This window comes from Oncorhynchus masou, unplaced genomic scaffold (assembly GCF_036934945.1).
Source record: "Oncorhynchus masou masou isolate Uvic2021 unplaced genomic scaffold, UVic_Omas_1.1 unplaced_scaffold_5314, whole genome shotgun sequence".
In the NCBI taxonomy this organism is placed as follows: Eukaryota; Metazoa; Chordata; class Actinopteri; order Salmoniformes; family Salmonidae; genus Oncorhynchus; species Oncorhynchus masou.
In genome coordinates, this window is record NW_027011723.1 from 1 (window position 1) to 19196 (window position 19196).

General features: G+C 41.3%; 1 protein-coding gene across 1 annotated transcript; it reads right to left on the bottom strand.

Annotated features, from left to right (window-relative positions):
* Positions 1–2094: 2094 nt before the first annotated feature.
* Positions 2095–14609, bottom strand: LOC135535918 (semaphorin-3D-like; the record flags this gene model as incomplete). Its single annotated transcript, XM_064962319.1, has 6 exons — positions 2095–2121; positions 2193–2371; positions 4264–4357; positions 5443–5562; positions 12370–12432; positions 14368–14609. Coding segments are annotated over 6 exons (725 nt in total), but the record flags the coding sequence as incomplete, so codon positions are not given.
* Between the last annotated feature and the right edge of the window lie 4587 nt (positions 14610–19196).

Consider the following 19196-nt stretch of genomic DNA (forward strand, 5'->3'; position numbering starts at 1 on the left):
AGGATCTATTACTGTTGGATCTATTACTGTAGGATCTATTACTGTAGGATCTATTACTGTAGGATCTATTACTGTAGGATCTATTACTGTAGGATCTATTACTGTAGGATCTGCTGTTACTGTTGGATCTATTACTGTAGGATCTATTACTGTAGGATCTGCTGTTACTGTAGGATCTATTACTGTCGGATCTATTACTGTTGGATCTATTACTGTAGGATCTATTACTGTCGGATCTATTACTGTAGGATCTATTACTGTAGGATCTATTACTGTAAGATATATGACTGTAGGATCTGCTGTTACTGTTGGATCTATTACTGTAGGATCTATTACTGTAGGATCTATTACTGTTGGATCTATTACTGTTGGATCTATTACTGTAGGATCTATTACTGTCGGATCTATTACTGTCGGATCTATTACTGTAGGATCTGCTGTTACTGTTGGATCTATTACTGTAGGATCTATTACTGTCGGATCTATTACTGTCGGATCTATTACTGTAGGATATATGACTGTAGGATCTATTACTGTAGGATCTATTACTGTCGGATCTATTACTGTCGGATCTATTACTGTAGGATATATGACTGTAGGATCTATTACTGTAGGATCTATTACTGTAGGATCTATTACTGTAAGATATATGACTGTAGGATCTGCTGTTACTGTTGGATCTATTACTGTAGGATCTATTACTGTAGGATCTATTACTGTAGGATCTATTACTGTAGGATATATGACTGTAGGATCTATTACTGTCGGATCTATTACTGTCGGATCTATTACTGTCGGATATATGACTGTCGGATCTATTACTGTCGGATATATGACTGTAGGATCTATTACTGTCGGATCTATGACTGTAGGATCTGCTGTTACTGTAGGATCTATTACTGTAGGATCTATTACTGTCGGATCTATTACTGTCGGATCTATTACTGTAGGATCTATTACTGTAGGATCTATTACTGTTGGATATATGACTGTAGGATCTATTACTGTCGGATCTATTACTGTCGGATATATTACTGTAGGATCTATTACTGTAGGATCTGCTGTTACTGTAGGATCTATTACTGTAGGATCTATTACTGTAGGATCTATTACTGTTGGATCTATTACTGTTGGATCTATTACTGTTGGATCTATTACTGTTGGATCTATTACTGTCGGATCTATTACTGTCGGATCTATTACTGTCGGATCTATTACTGTCGGATCTATTACTGTAGGATCTATTACTGTAGGATCTATTACTGTAGGATCTGCTGTTACTGTAGGACCTATTACTGTAGGATCCTCTGTTAAGCCCTTTGTGATAATATTATAGTGAATTCGGGGGGGGGTAGCCCCAACCGTTACGCCAAGAGGTCTGAAAACTCAAGGTGAGGTGGTTAGGTCATAAGGTGAACTCACCAATTTGTAAGTCGCTCTGGATAAGAGCGTCTGCCAAATGACTTAAATGTATGTAAATGTAAATGTGTTGGGACAAATTCCCTACGGTATATATCTGTTCTCCATATCCGGGATATGTACAGTAGTCCCAACAGGGACTTAAACCTGCGACTGTCAAGCCAACACCTTAACCGTTATGCCAAGAGGTCTGAAAACTCAAGGTGAGGTCGCTAGGTGTTGGGCTAAAGTTGCTACAGTATCTGTCCTCCATATGGTCATATCATCCCCCTCACCTTGCAGACGCGTGCCACTCTGTTGTAAACCCTCTTGTCCCACTGGCTGGACTCTACAGCTGTCTCCTTGAAGAAGATATAGACTTTGTCATCGTCCACACTGTGTGTGTCTGGGATAGAGAAGGAACCCACAAACTCTGGCTCTGCGTGGACGGAAACAAATTATATCACGATGAGGACGTAAACTTCTACTCATTAGCTCACTGCAGTCTTGGAGGTTTGTTTTCTCAGTGTGTATATAGTGCTGGTTGCTGCTGTACACAGAGGTACGGATATAGCTGTCTCACCATTGAGCCAGTGGTCCTGGTAGGCCTCAGTGCGTATATAGTGGTGTTTGCTGCTGTGCACAGAGGTACGGAATATAGCTGTCTCACCATTGAGCCAGTGGTCCTGGTAGGCCTCAGTGCGTATATAGTGTTGTTTGCTGCTGTACACAGAGGTACAGAATATAGCTGTCTCACCATTGAGCCAGTGGTCCTGGTAGACCTCAGTGCGTACATAGTGTTGTTTGCTGCTGTGCACAGAGGTACGGAATATAGCTGTCTCACCATTGAGCCAGTGGTCCTGGTAGGCCTCAGTGCGTATATAGTGTTGTTTGCTGCTGTACACAGAGGTACGGAATATAGCTGTGTTGGTGCCCATAAAATCCACGGATGTCCCAGCATACAAATCTCCATCTAGAGGTGAAATAGGGAAGGGGTCGACGTAGGAAAACACAAATACATAAACTCATTAAAAAAAAAACGTCCTCTGACTGTCAACTGGTGGTTGTCGGACACGTGAATGAACAAATCACATGAAGAAAAAATGAATCACATGAAAGAAAAATAAGAAACATCTGTCACATGACTCAGACACATGGTTTCTCAACATCTGACATGTGATATTCTAAGTTTCACGCTTTAGTAAACGGGCAGGACTAGAACCTGGGTTTCCAACGTCTTGACCAAGAGGGTCAACACTGGTGACCATTAGACCAAGAGGGTCAAGACTGGTGACCATTAGACCAAGAAGGTCAAGACTGGTGACCCTTAGACCAAGAGGGTCAAGACTGGTGACCATATTGACTGTTCAAAATAGGTCTGTCACATGTTTTAAAAAGTGTTGTCGATATAATCTCAGGATATGTTGTGAGTAATCGTGAATACTCGCAGATTAAGAATTTTATGAAGTTGAGCTGTAATTGAGCTGAAATTGAGCTGGCATCTGGTAAATTGATAAAATCACTTTCTTTAACCTCAACATCAACTTGTTTTGGCATTGCTTTGTTGTTTTTAGATGTATAGATTATGTTTTTTTATTTTATTTTTAAATTTATTTAACTAGGCAAGTCAGTTAAGAACAAATTCTTATTTTCAATGACGGCCTAGGAACAGTGGGTTAACTGCCTGTTCAGGGGCAGAACGACAGATTTGTACCTTGTCAGCTCGGGGGTTTGAACTTGCAACTTTCCAGTTACTAGTCCAACGCTCGAACCACTAGGCTACCCTGCAACCAAGAGGGTCAACACTGGCGGCTTTTGTGTAGCGTTGGGTAACGATGCTTCATGGGTGACTTGTTGATGTGTGCAGAGGGTCCCTGGTTCGCGCCCGGGTATGGGCGAGGGGACGGTCTAAAATTACCCATCGCTCCACAAAAGCCGCGGCCCTTGCAGTGCAAGGGGAACTACTACTTCAAGGTCTCAGAGCAAGTGACGTCAACGATTGAAACGCTATTTAGCGCGCACCGCTAACTAAGCTAGCCGTTTCACATCCGTTACACACATACAAAAGTGATCTATCTAGGGAGCTACTTAGCTTGGCTACACTCATATAAATATAAATGGGAAAAATCTCACCAGTTTTTCCACAATTCATTTATACCTCAAAATGAGCAGAATACTTAACACAGTTTAATTAAACATGTTATCTCTAGGCTTTTGAAAATTTCACGGACCAACGTAGGAAACATAGAGACGTGCGCCTGCAGCAGTAAACCTCTGAATGTCTCTCCCGGGTGGCAGAGCTAAGTATACCTGTAGATGTATGTGATTGCAACACCAGGGAGGACTGCAATAATAATGATAATGGAAGGCTTGTTTATTTTTTTTACACACTTGAATTATTACACAGGTAGGCTTAGTCAACTTATTACAGACTGGCAATACAGACATTGCTACTGAAACATGTTTACTCCACATTTTCACATGTGAGGAGAAAAACACTATTTCATCCCCACGTGTGAACTTACAATTACATACGTCAACGCGAAAGTTACACCTGTGAAGTTTTCTTACATGTGAAACTGCAAATGGGGTTTTCACATGTGAAGTGAAAACATGTTATTCTCCTCACATGTGAAAAGGTGGTGTTAACATGTGAACGCTAAATTAAATACTGTTCATGATAAAATAGGGTCTCACGTGTGAAATGTAAGATCAACATGTGAAACTGCAAATGTCATGTTTTTTTGTTTTTTTGTTGTTAAAGGTACAGCATGTGTCACAGTCAGCGTTGACAGTTGTGGAAGTCATTTTGGATTTAAGGGGTCTCTATTTCATGGCCATATGTTACTATATCACATGACTTACCGGTGAGCCTGGCGGTGAAGGGCTCCCGTGGACTAAAGGGACATTTCCCCCGGCCAGACTCCACAGCATGGCTCAGCAGGCGGAACGCTGGCTCCTAGGACACACAGAGAACCGTCTCAACCTCCACAGTAACATTTATTAAGCTTCCTCAACATCAGAGAACCATCTCGACCTCCACAGTAACATTTATCAAGCCTCCTCAACATCAGAGAACCACCTCGACCTCCACAGTAACATTTATTAAGCTTCCTCAACATCAGAGAACCGTCTCGACCTACACAGTAACATTTATTAAGCTTCCTCAACATCAGAGAACCACCTCGACCTCCACAGTAACATTTATTAAGCTTCCTCAACATCAGAGAACCGTCTCGACCTCCACAGTAACATTTATCAAGCCTCCTCAACATCAGAGAACCACCTCGACCTCCACAGTAACATTTATTAAGCTTCCTCAACATCAGAGAACCGTCTCGACCTACACAGTAACATTTATTAAGCTTCCTCAACATCAGAGAACCACCTCGACCTCCACAGTAACATTTATTAAGCTTCCTCAACATCAGAGAACCACCTCGACCTCCACAGTAACATTTATTAAGCTTCCTCAACATCAGAGAACCACCTCGACCTCCACAGTAACATTTATTAAGCCTCCTCGACATCAGAGAACCGCCCCCTCCCCCCAGAAGAGAAAACTGTGAGGGGAATGGATGCCTTGTGGAGGACAAGAGGAGCAAGTCAAAGGGGCAACTGATCTTTTGAGATCACACAGCAGTGGGTTGATATCTGTAAAATAGTAGCTGTGTCGTGTGTTGACAGCTGGATTTTTATCATGTGGACTTTCATCAAGTGTTGAGTCAACTCTTCACCAACCACCTGTGGATCCATCAGAGCCAACAACAAACAAACAAAGAGAGAGAGAGAGTTGACAAGTCAAGAGTTTCTGTCGGAAAGGTGAATGGACAGATTCTTTAAGTGTTACCGTTTTACAACGACCGTCACAAACAATAAAACCCGTTGACAGTAAACCTCAAAGCTTTTATGGTATTTTAGGAAAAAGAAAGGCGGATTGAGTCTCTCTCTCTCTCTGGGATCCGTCAAAGGCAACAAACGACAGATGACAAGTCAGTAAGAGAGAGTGGAACAGAGCCTCTCTACATCCTTCCACCTTCTCACCTCAATACTGCGTCCCAGGTCTATGTAGGTGCATTGTGGGTGGTAGGCCCCGGTGCCACAGACGTACACATGAGTCTTATTGAAGGGCTGGATGAGACGCACGTAGTTGGCACAGTCAGTCTGAAACAATACACAATATTAGGATTTACACTCACTGTAAAGATGACAAACATATGCATATACATTACAGCCATAGTTAACAGAGTTAAAACATGATCATTCTAAAACCTGTACTGGTTCTTCAACCCACCAACCTCATTAACACTTTGCTATCTTTCCAAAGAATTGGCCTTAAAGGCCAATTATTTATGAAGAAATCAACTAAGAACATATTGAACATTGTCAGCGTGGAAACACCTCTGGTTGTAGGTTGAATCATGGCCTAAAATATAACGGAGCATCATGGCCTAAAATATAACACAGCATCATGGCCTAAAATATAACACAGCATCATGGCCTAAAATATAACACAGCATCATGGGCTAAAATATAACACAGCATCATCATGGCCTAAAATATAACACAGCATCATCTGGCCTAAAATATAATACAGCATCATCTGGCCTAAAATATAACACAGCATCATGGCCTAAAATATAACACAGCATCATCTGGCCTAAAATATAACACAGCATCATCTGGCCTAAAATATAACACAGCATCATCTGGCCTAAAATATAACACAGCATCATGGCCTAAAATATAACACAGCATCATCTGGCCTAAAATATAACACAGCATCATCTGGCCTAAAATATAACACAGCATCATCTGGCCTAAAATATAACACAGCATCATGGCCTAAAATATAACACAGCATCATCTGGCCTAAAATATAACACAGCATTATGGCCTAAAATATAACACAGCATCATCTGGCCTAAAATATAACACAGCATCATGGCCTAAAATATAACACAGCATCATCTGGCCTAAAATATAACACAGCATCATATGGCCTAAAATATAACGTAGCATCATGGCCTAAAATATAACACAGCATCATGGCCTAAAATATAACACAGCATCATCTGGCCTAAAATATAACACAGCATCATCTGGCCTAAAATATAACACAGCATCATGGCCTAAAATATAACACAGCATCATCTGGCCTAAAATATAACCAAGCATCATCTGGCCTAAAATATAACACAGCATCATGGCCTAAAATATAACACAGCATCATCTGGCCTAAAATATAACACAGCATTATGGCCTAAAATATAACACAGCATCATCTGGCCTAAAATATAACACAGCATCATGGCCTAAAATATAACACAGCATCATCTGGCCTAAAATATAACACAGCATCATCTGGCCTAAAATATAACACAGCATTATGGCCTAAAATATAACACAGCATCATCTGGCCTAAAATATAACACAGCATCATGGCCTAAAATATAACACAGCATCATCTGGCCTAAAATATAACACAGCATCATATGGCCTAAAATATAACGTAGCATCATCGTGTAAAATATAACACAGCATCATGGCCTAAAATATAACACAGCATCATCTGGCCTAAAATATAACACAGCATCATGGCCTAAAATATAACACAGCCATATCTGGCCTAAAATATAACACAGCATCATCTGGCCTAAAATATAACACAACATCATGGCCTAAAATATAACACAGCATCATGGCCTAAAATATAACACAGCATCATGGGCCTAAAATATAACACAGCATCATGGGCCTAAAATATAACACAGCCATATCTGGCCTAAAATATAACACAGCATCATCTGGCCTAAAATATAACACAGCATCATCTGGCCTAAAATATAACACAGCATCATCTGGCCTAAAATATAACACAGCATCATCATGGCCTAAAATATAACACAGCATCATGGCCTAAAATATAACGGAGCATCATGGCCTAAAATATAACACAGCGCATCTGGCCTAAAATATAACACAGCATCATGGTGTAAAATATAACACAGCATCATGGCCTAAAATATAACGGAGCATCATGGCCTAAAATATAACACAGCATCATGGCCTAAAATATAACACAGCACCGTGGCCTAAAATATAACATAGCATCATGGCCTAAAATATAACACAGCATCATGGCCTAAAATATAACGGAGCATCATGGCCTAAAATATAACACAGCGCATCTGGCCTAAAATATAACACAGCATCATGGTGTAAAATATAACACAGCATCATGGCCTAAAATATAACGGAGCATCATGGCCTAAAATATAACACAGCATCATGGCCTAAAATATAACACAGCATTGTGGCTTAAAATATAACACAGCATCATGGCCTAAAATATAACACAGCGCATCTGGCCTAAAATATAACACAGCATCATGGTGTAAAATATAACACAGCATCATGGCCTAAAATATAACGGAGCATCATGGCCTAAAATATAACACAGCATCATGGCCTAAAATATAACACAGAATCGTGGCCTAAAATATAACGTAGCATCATGGCCTAAAATATAACACAGCATCATGGCCTAAAATATAACACAGCATCATCTGGCCTAAAATATAACACAGCATCATCTGGCCTAAAATATAACACAGCATCATGGCCTAAAATATAACGGAGCATCATGGCCTAAAATATAACACAGCATCATGGCCTAAAATATAACACAGCACCGTGGCCTAAAATATAACATAGCATCATGGCCTAAAATATAACACAGCATCATGGCCTAAAATATAACGGAGCATCATGGCCTAAAATATAACACAGCGCATCTGGCCTAAAATATAACACAGCATCATGGTGTAAAATATAACACAGCATCATGGCCTAAAATATAACGGAGCATCATGGCCTAAAATATAACACAGCATCATGGCCTAAAATATAACACAGCATTGTGGCTTAAAATATAACACAGCATCATGGCCTAAAATATAACACAGCGCATCTGGCCTAAAATATAACACAGCATCATGGTGTAAAATATAACACAGCATCATGGCCTAAAATATAACGGAGCATCATGGCCTAAAATATAACACAGCATCATGGCCTAAAATATAACACAGAATCGTGGCCTAAAATATAACGTAGCATCATGGCCTAAAATATAACACAGCATCATGGCCTAAAATATAACACAGCATCATCTGGCCTAAAATATAACACAGCATCATCTGGCCTAAAATATAACACAGCATCATGGCCTAAAACATAATGGAGCATCATGTCCTAAAATATAACGCAGCATCATCTGGACTAGAATGGTCCAAACACATCAAGACAGTCGTGAAGAGGGCACGACAAAGCCTATTCCCCCTCAGGAAACTAAAAAGATTTGGCATGGGTCCCCAGATCCTCAAAAAGTTCTACAGCTGCACCATCGAGAGCATCCTGACGGGTTGCATCACTGCCTGGTACGGCAACTGCTCGGCCTCCGACCGCAAGGCACGACAGAGGGTAGTGCGTACGGCTGCCTGCCATCCAGGACCTCTACACCAGGCGGTGTCAGAGAAAGGCCCTAAAAATTGTAAAAGACCCCAGCCACCCCAGTCTATAGACTGTTCTCTCTACTACCGCATGGCAAGCGGTACCGGAGTACCAAGTCTAGGACCAAAAGGCTTCTCAACAGTTTTTATCCCCAAGCCAGAAGACTCCTGAAAAGGTAATCAAATGGTTACCCGGACTATTTGCGTTGTGTACCCCCCCTCCCCCACCCCTCTTTTTACACTACTGCTACTCTCTGTTCATCATATATGCATAGTCACTTGAACCATATCTACATGTACATACTACCTCAATCAGCCTGACTAACCGGTGCCTGTATATAGCCTCGCTACTCTTATTTTCAAATGTCTTTTAACTGTTGTTTTATTTCTTTACTTACCCACGCACACACACACACACACACACACACACTATTGGTTAGAGCCTGTAAGTAAGCATTTCACTGTTGTATTCGGAGAACGTGACAAATAAACTTGGATGTGATGTGTACACAACAACAGTTCAACATTCACCTTCTGCTACCATTTCTGTCAAGCCGTCTACAGCCTACAGTTTGACTCGTACGTTCTGTAAATCCAACGTATGGCACCACACCCAGGACGCACTGCAACTGCCTCCGCAACGCAATGCCGCAAAGGGCAAACTCAGCGTTTCATTTTGGAAATGAATGTACTCCTGGGGTGTCCCCAAAAAATGCAAACGACGCTGTAATTAGGGTCGTTAATGCAAATGAGATGCCAGTCAGGTCGTATTTTTATTTATTTATTTATTTCACCTTTATGTAACCAGGTAGGCTAGTTGAGAACACCTGTATTTAACCAGGTAGGCTAGTTGAGAAGACCTTTGTTTAACCAGGTAGGCTAGTTGAGAACACCTTTATTTAACCATGTAGGCAAGTTGAGAACACCTGTATTTAACCAGGTAGGCTAGTTGAGAACACCTATATTTAACCAGGTAGGCTAGTTGAGAACACCTTTATTTAACCAGGTAGGCTAGTTGAGAACACCTGTATTTAACCAGGTAGGCTAGTTGAGAACACCTTTATTTAACTAGGGAGGCTAGTTGAGAACACCTGTATTTAACCAGGTAGGCAAGTTGAGAACAAGTTCTGATTTACAATTGCGACCTGGCCAAGATAAAGCAAAGCAGTTCGACACATACAACGACACAGAGTTATACATGGAGTAAAACAAACATACAGTCAATAATACAGTATAAACAAGTCTATATACGATGTGAGCAAATGAGGTGAGATAAGGGAGGTAAAGGCAAAAAAAGGACATGGTGGCAAAATAAATACAATATAGCAAGTAAAACACTGGAATGGTAGATTTGCAATGGAAGAATGTGGACAGTAGAAATAAAAATAATGGGGTGCAAAGGAGCAAAATAAATACATAAAATAAATAAATACAGTAGGGAAAGAGGTTGTTGTTTGGGCTAAATTATAATGGGCTATGTACAGGTGCAGTAATCTGTGAGCTGCTCTGACAGTTGGTGCATAAAGCTAGTGAGGGAGATAAGTGTTTCCAGTTTCAGAGATTTTTGTAGTTCGTTCCAGTCATTGGCAGCAGAGAACTGGAAGGAGAGGTGGCCAAAGAAAGAATTGGTTTTGGGGGTGACTAGAGAGATATACCTGCTGGAGCGTGTGCTACAGGTGGGAGATGCTATGGTGACCAGCGAGCTGAGATAAGGGGGGGACTTTACCTAGCAGGGTCTTGTAGATGACATGGAGCCAGTGGGTTTGGCAACGAGTATGAAGCAAGGGCCAGCCAACGAGAGCGTACAGGTCGCAATGGTGGTTAGTATATGGGGCTTTGGTGACAAAACGGATTGCACTATGATAGACTGCATCCAATTTGTTGAGTAGGGTATTGGAGGCTATTTTGTAAATGACATCGCCACAGTCGAGGATTGGTAGGATGGTCAGTTTTACAAGGGTATGTTTGGCAGCATGAGTGAAGGATGCTTTGTTGCGAAATAGGGAAGCCGATTCTAGATTTAACTTTGGATTGGAGATGTTTGATATGGGTCTGGAAGGAGAGTTTACAGTCTAACCAGACACCTAAGTATACACGGAGTCGTTGACAACCCACCCGTCTCCCAAGAGTCTCATAAACCTAAAAACAAATCCACAAATAGAACAAAAAACAAAGTAGACTTTTCTCAAACTTTAGGCCTTTTGTTTCAATGACACACTATGAGTGTGCTTGGCCTTGTCCAAAATGACACACTATGAGTGTGCTTGGCCTTGTCCAAAATGACACACTATGAGTGTGCTTGGCCTTGTCCAAAATGACACACTATGATAGGTGCTTGGCCTTGTCCAAAATGACACACTATGAGTGTGCTTGGCCTTGTCCAAAATGACACACTATGAGTGTGCTAGGCCTTGTCCAAAATGACACACTATGAGTGTGCTTGGCCTTGTCCAAAATGACACACTATGAGTGTGCTTGGCCTTGTCCAAAATGACACTATGAGTGTGCTTGGCCTTGTCCAAAATGACACACTATGAGTGTGCTTGGCCTTGTCCAAAATGACACACTATGAGTGTGCTTGGCCTTGTCCAAAATGACACACTATGAGTGTGCTTGGCCTTGTCCAAAATGACACACTATGAGTGTGCTTGGCCTTGTCCAAAATGACACACTATGAGTGTGCTTGGCCTTGTCCAAAATGACACACTATGAGTGTGCTTGGCCATGTCCAAAATGACACACTATGAGTGTGCTTGGCCTTGTCCAAAATGACACACTATGAGTGTGCTTGGCCTTGTCCAAAATGACACACTATGAGTGTGCTTGGCCTTGTCCAAAATGACACACTATGAGTGTGCTTGGCCTTGTCCAAAATGACACACTATGAGTGTGCTTGGCCTTGTCCAAAATGACACACTATGAGTGTGCTTGGCCTTGTCCAAAATGACACACTATGAGTGTGCTTGGCCTTGTCCAAAATGACACACTATGAGTGTGCTTGGCCTTGTCCAAAATGACACACTATGAGTGTGCTTGGCCTTGTCCAAAATGACACACTATAAGTGTGCTTGGCCTTGTCCAAAATGACACACTATAAGTGTGCTTGGCCTTGTCCAAAATGACACACTATAAGTGTGCTTGGCCTTGTCCAAAATGACACACTATGAGTGTGCTTGGCCTTGTCCAAAATGACACACTATGAGTGTGCTTGGCCTTGTCCAAAATGACACACTATAAGTGTGCTTGGCCTTGTCCAAAATGACACACTATGAGTGTGCCTGTGTTCTCCATTCTAGAGGATTACTAAATAAGGAATACGGCCTCTGATCACCGAAACAGGGAAAACACATCACGTTGTTCATGCATGGATGAGTCCCAAATGGTTCCCTTTTAATACCGCCCTAGGGGGGGGCTTTAAAAAAAAGGTGCTCTGGCTTTGAAAGCTGTTGTTGCTTACCGAAAGGTTCTTTCCTGCCAGCCTGCAGTGCTCAACGTGTTCTGTCGCAGCTGGCCAGTAGATCTAAAAGAGGGAGGGAGGTTTTTTTTTGACTTGGCTTAGAGATGGATGTCATCATTTTAGGAAATTCCTTCTGCTTTTGGTTGGGAGATAAAAAAACAACAACACAGTTAATTAAGGAGGATTTTATTTTTTAAAGGGTGAAAGAGACCTTGTAAGGTAATGACCAGGTAGACAGTAAGGTACTGACCAGGTAGGTAGTAAGGTAATGTACAGGTAGGTAGTAAGGTACTGACCAGGTAGGTAGTAAGGTACTGACCAGGTAGGTAGTAAGGTAATGTACAGGTAGGTAGTAAGGTACTGACCAGGTAGGTAGTAAGGTACTGACCAGGTAGGTAGTAAGGTACTGACCAGGTAGGTAGTAAGGTACTGACCAGGTAGGTAGTAAGGTAATGTACAGGTAGGTAGTAAGGTAATGTACAGGTAGGTAGTAAGGTACTGACCAGGTAGGTAGTAAGGTACTGACCATGTAGGTAGTAAGGTACTGACCAGGTAGGTAGTAAGGTACTGACCAGGTAGGTAGTAAGGTACTGACCAGGTAGACAGTAAGGTACTGACCAGGTAGGTAGTAAGGTAATGTACAGGTAGGTAGTAAGGTACTGACCAGGTAGACAGTAAGGTACTGACCAGGTAGGTAGTAAGGTAATGTACAGGTAGGTAGTAAGGTAATGTACAGGTAGGTAGTAAGGTAATGTACAGGTAGGTAGTAAGGTACTGACCAGGTAGACAGTAAGGTACTGACCAGGTAGACAGTAAGGTAATGTACAGGTAGGTAGTAAGGTAATGTACAGGTAGGTAGTAAGGTAATGTACAGGTAGGTAGTAAGGTACTGACCAGGTAGACAGTAAGGTACTGACCAGGTAGACAGTAAGGTACTGACCAGGTAGACAGTAAGGTAATGTACAGGTAGGTAGTAAGGTAATGTACAGGTAGGTAGTAAGGTACTGACCAGGTAGACAGTAAGGTACTGACCAGGTAGGTAGTAAGGTACTGACCAGGTAGGTAGTAAGGTAATGTACAGGTAGGTAGTAAGGTACTGACCAGGTAGGTAGTAAGTTACTGACCAGGTAGGTAGTAAGGTAATGTGCAGGTAGGTAGTAAGGTACTGACCAGGTAGACAGTAAGGTACTGACCAGGTAGGTAGTAAGGTAATGTACAGGTAGGTAGTAAGGTACTGACCAGGTAGACAGTAAGGCAATGTACAGGTAGGTAGTAAGGTACTGACCAGGTAGGTAGTAAGGTACTGTACAGGTAGGTAGTAATGTAATGTACAGGTAGGTAGTAAGGTACTGACCAGGTAGACAGTAAGGTAATGTACAGGTAGGTAGTAAGGTACTGACCAGGTAGGTAGTAAGGTACTGACCAGGTAGGCAGTAAGGTACTGACCAGGTAGGCAGTAAGGTAATGTACAGGTAGGTAGTAAGGTACTGACCAGGTAGGTAGTAAGGTACTGACCAGGTAGACAGTAAGGTACTGACCAGGTAGACAGTAAGGTACTGACCAGGTAGACAGTAAGGTACTGACCAGGTAGACAGTAAGGTACTGACCAGGTAGGTAGTAAGGTAATGTACAGGTAGGTAGTAAGGTACTGACCAGGTAGGTAGTAAGGTAATGTACAGGTAGGTAGTAAGGTACTGACCAGGTAGGTAGTAAGGTACTGACCAGGTAGGTAGTAAGGTACTGACCAGGTAGACAGTAAGGTACTGACCAGGTAGGTAGTAAGGTAATGTACAGGTAGGTAGTAAGGTACTGACCAGGTAGGTAGTAAGGTACTGACCAGGTAGGTAGTAAGGTACTGACCAGGTAGACAGTAAGGTACTGACCAGGTAGGTAGTAAGGTACTGACCAGGTAGGTAGTAAGGTAATGTACAGGTAGGTAGTAAGGTACTGACCAGGTAGGTAGTAAGGTACTGACCAGGTAGGTAGTAAGGTACTGACCGTGCGTGTAGGAAGATCCAGACTGTTAGAGTGCAGCAGGTAGACGTGGTCTCTTCCTCCCACCAGCAGCCAGCCACGGTCCTCATCCAGCAGCAGGGCCTGGTAACCCCCACTCACACCTCTGTCCCAGAACACACTGGAACTGTTCCTCCAATGCAACTCTGAGAGAGAGAGAGAGAGAGAGAGAGAGAGAGAGAGAGAGAGAGAGAGAGAGAGAGAGAGAGAGAGAGAGAGAGATGAACCTGGATAAGAGCCCCATAGACAAGCTGATCCTGGGGCTCTGTTCACAAACAGACCCCACAGATCATTGTCTAATCAGTCTAATCAATGTCTAATCCGTCTAATTAATTTCTAATCATTTGAATAAATGTCTAATCATTGTCTAATCAGTCTAATCAATGTCTAATCAGTCTAATCAATGTCTAATCAGTCTAATCATTGTCTAATCAATGGCTAATCATTTGAATAAATGTCTAATCATTGTCTAATCATTTTAATCAGTGTCTAATCAGTCTAATCAGTCTAATCAATGTCCAATCAGTCTAATCAATGTCTAATCAGTCTAATCAATGTCTAATCAGTCTAATCAATGTCCAATCAGTCTAATCAATGTCTAATCAGTCTAATCAATGTCTAATCCATGTCTAATCAATGTCTAATCCATGTCTCATCAATGTCTAATCAGTCTAATCAATGTCCAATCAGTCTCATCAATGTCTAATCATTGTCTAATCAATGTCTAATCAGTCTAATCAATGTCTAATCAGTCTCATCAATGTCCAATCAGTCTAATCAATGTCCAATCAGTCTAATCAATGTCTAATCAGTCTAATCAGTGTCCAATCAGTCTAATCAATGTCTAATCAGTCTCATCAATGTCTAATCAGTCTAATCAATGTCTAATCAGTCTAATCATTGTCCAATCAGTCTAATCAATGTCTAATAAATGTCTAATCAGTCTAATCAGTCTAATCAATGTCTAATCAGTCTAATCAATGTCTAATCAGTCAAATCAATGTCTAATCAGTCTAATCAATGTCCAATCAGTCTAATCAATGTCTAATCAGTCTAATCAATGTATAATCAGTCTAATCATTGTCTAATCAATGGCTAATCAGTCAAATCAATGACCAATCAGTCTAATCAATGTCCAATCAGTCTAATCAATGTCTAATCCATGTCTAATCAATGTCTAATCAATGTCTAATCAGTCTAATCAATGTCCAATCAGTCTAATCAATGTCCAATCAGTCTCATCAACGTCCAATCAGTCTCATCAATGTCTAACCAGTCTAATCAATGTCTAATCAGTCTAATCAATGTCTAATCAGTCTAATCAATGTCCAATCAGTCTAATCAATGTCCAATCAGTCTCATCAATGTCTAATCAGTCTAATCAATGTCTAATCAGTCTAATCAATGTCTAATCAGTCTAATCAATGTCTAATCAGTCTAATCAATGTCTAATCCGTCTAATCAATGTCTAATCCGTCTAATCAATGTCCAATCAGTCTAATCAATGTCTAATCAGTCTAATCAATGTCCAATCAGTCTAATCAATGTCCAATCAGTCTAATCAATGTCTAATCTGTCTAATCAATGTCTAATCAGTCGAATCAATATCCAATCAGTCTAATCAATGTCTAATCAGTCTAATCAATATCCAATCAGTCTAATCAATGTCTAATCAGTCTAATCAATGTCTAATCAGTCTAATCAATGTCCAATCAGTCTAATCAATGTCTAATCAGTCTAATCAATGTCTAATCAGTCTAATCAATGTCTAATCAGTCTAATCAATGTCTAATCCGTCTAATCAATGTCTAATCAATGTCCAATCAGTCTAATCAATGTCTAATCAGTCTAATCAATGTCTAATCAGTCTAATCAATGTCTAATCAGTCTAATCAATGTCTAATCCGTCTAATCAATGTCTAATCAATGTCCAATCAGTCTAATCAATGTCTAATCAGTCTAATCAATGTCTAATCAGTCAAATCAATGTCCAATCAGTCTAATCAATGTCTAATCAGTCAAATCAATGTATAATCAGTCTAATCAATGTCTAATCAGTCTAATCAATGTATAATCAGTCTAATCAATGTCCAATCAGTCTCATCAATGTCTAATCAGTCTAATCAATGTCTAATCAGTCTAATCAATGTCTAATCAGTCTAATCAATGTCTAATCAGTCTAATCAGTCTCATCAATGTCTAATCAGTCTCATCAATGTCTAATCAGTCTCATCAATGTCTAATCAGTCTAATCAGTCTCATCAATGTCTAATCAGTCTCATCAATGTCTAATCAGTCTAATCAATGTCTAATAAGTATAATCAATGTCTAATCAGTCTAATCAATGTCTAATCAGTCTAATCAATGTCTAATCATTCTAATCAGTCTAATCAATGTCTAATCAGTCTAATCAATGTCTAATCAGTCTAATCAATGTCTAATCAGTCTAATCAATGTCTAATCTGTCTAATTAATGTCTAATCATTTGAATAAATGTCTAATCATTGTCTAATCAATGTCTAATCAGTCTAATCAATGTCCAATCAGTCTCATCAATGTCTAATCAGTCTAATCAATGTCTAATCAGTCTAATCAATGTCTAATCAGTCTAATCAATGTCTAATCAGTCTCATCAATGTCTAATCAGTCTCATCAATGTCTAATCAGTCTAATCAATGTCTAATCAGTTGTCTTCCTCGAATGAAGGGGATGATGATGCAAGAGGGAGGGAACCTGATTTCAATGGCCCTTAACTCGGAGCTCAGACACTTCATGCAAAACAATATATATATTTCTTTAAAAAAATATATAAGAAATTGAAATTCCATACATTTTGAAGGATACAAATTCAAATGTATTACAACAATCTATACATCCTTCTTAAAAACTGTAACACAAAACATCACAAACAAACACTTAATGCAGGATAAACAGAGTTATCCCAGAGTTAGCCTGCCCAGCAGCAGGTTAGTTCTGAAGGATTTGTTGCCATAGAAATGTACCTGAGCTACTTTCGTGGTGCCAGTTATCCCAAGTTGAACTCAGAGTTGACCAAAGTTACCTCGCAAACTCCCCAAACCACTTACCCTCCTGAGCCAACTCTACACCCTGTCTACCTGTGTCCTCCGTCCCTGACTGTCCCTCTCCCCTCTTCCCCCCACCAGAGAAAACTCCCCCAAAATCCTATAAAGTGGATGGATACAGTACTATAACCCTAAACTATGTCATTGTGGGATCATTAAAAAGGGAGGAAGCGAATGCAGAGATGATGTATGCAAAGTAAGCAACTTCAGTTAATTATACTTAGCCAGCACAAAGACCAAACATTTTGTCTACAGACAAGAGTCTAGAGACGGGAGTCTAGAGGCAGGAGACAAGAGTCTAGAGACGGGAGTCTAGAGGCAGGAGACAAGAGTCTAGAGACAGGAGACAAGAGTCTAGAGACGGGAGTCTAGAGGCAGGAGACAAGAGTCTAGAGACGGGAGTCTAGAGGCAGGAGACAAGAGTCTAGAGACAGGAGACAAGAGTCTAGAGACAGGAGACAAGAGTCTAGAGACAGGAGTCTAGAGACAGGAGTCTAGAGACAGGAGACAAGAGTCTAGAGACAGGAGACAAGAGTCTAGAGGCAGGAGACAAGAGTCTAGAGACAGGAGTCTAGAGACAGGAGACAAGAGTCTAGAGACAGGAGTCTCGAAACAGGAGACAAGAGTCTAGAGACAGGAGTCTAGAGTCTAGAGACAGGAGTCTAAAGACAGGAGTCTAGAGACAGGAGACAAGAGTCTAGAGACAGGAGTCTAAAGACAGGAGTCTAGAGACAGGAGTCTAGAGACAGGAGACAAGAGTCTAGAGACAGGAGACAAGAGTCTAGAGGCAGGAGACAAGAGTCTAGAGGCAGGAGACAAGAGTCTAGAGACAGGAGACAAGAGTCTAGAGACAGGAGACAAGAGTCTAGAGGCAGGAGACAAGAGTCTAGAGACAGGAGTCTAGAGACAGGAGACAAGAGTCTAGAGACAGGAGTCTCGAAACAGGAGACACGAGTCTAGAGACAGGAGTCTAGAGACAGGAGTCTAGAGACAGGAGTCTAGAGACAGGAGACAAGAGTCTAGAGACAGGAGTCTAGAGACAGGAGACAAGAGTCTAGAGACAGGAGACAAGAGTCTAGAGGCAGGAGACAAGAGTCTAGAGACAGGAGTCTAGAGACAGGAGACAAGAGTCTAGAGACAGGAGACAAGAGTCTAGAGACAGGAGACAAGAGTCTAGAGACGGGAGTCTAGAGGCAGGAGACAAGAGTCTAGAGACGGGAGTCTAGAGGCAGGAGACAAGAGTCTAGAGACGGGAGTCTAGAGGCAGGAGACAAGAGTCTAGAGACAGGAGACAAGAGTCTAGAGACAGGAGACAAGAGTCTAGAGACAGGAGTCTAGAGACAGGAGTCTAGAGACAGGAGACAAGAGTCTAGAGGCAGGAGACAAGAGTCTAGAGACAGGAGTCTAGAGACAGGAGACAAGAGTCTAGAGACAGGAGTCTCGAAACAGGAGACAAGAGTCTAGAGACAGGAGTCTAGAGTCTAGAGACAGGAGTCTAAAGACAGGAGTCTAGAGACAGGAGACAAGAGTCTAGAGACAGGAGTCTAAAGACAGGAGTCTAGAGACAGGAGTCTAGAGACAGGAGACAAGAGTCTAGAGACAGGAGACAAGAGTCTAGAGGCAGGAGACAAGAGTCTAGAGGCAGGAGACAAGAGTCTAGAGACAGGAGACAAGAGTCTAGAGACAGGAGACAAGAGTCTAGAGGCAGGAGACAAGAGACTAGAGACAGGA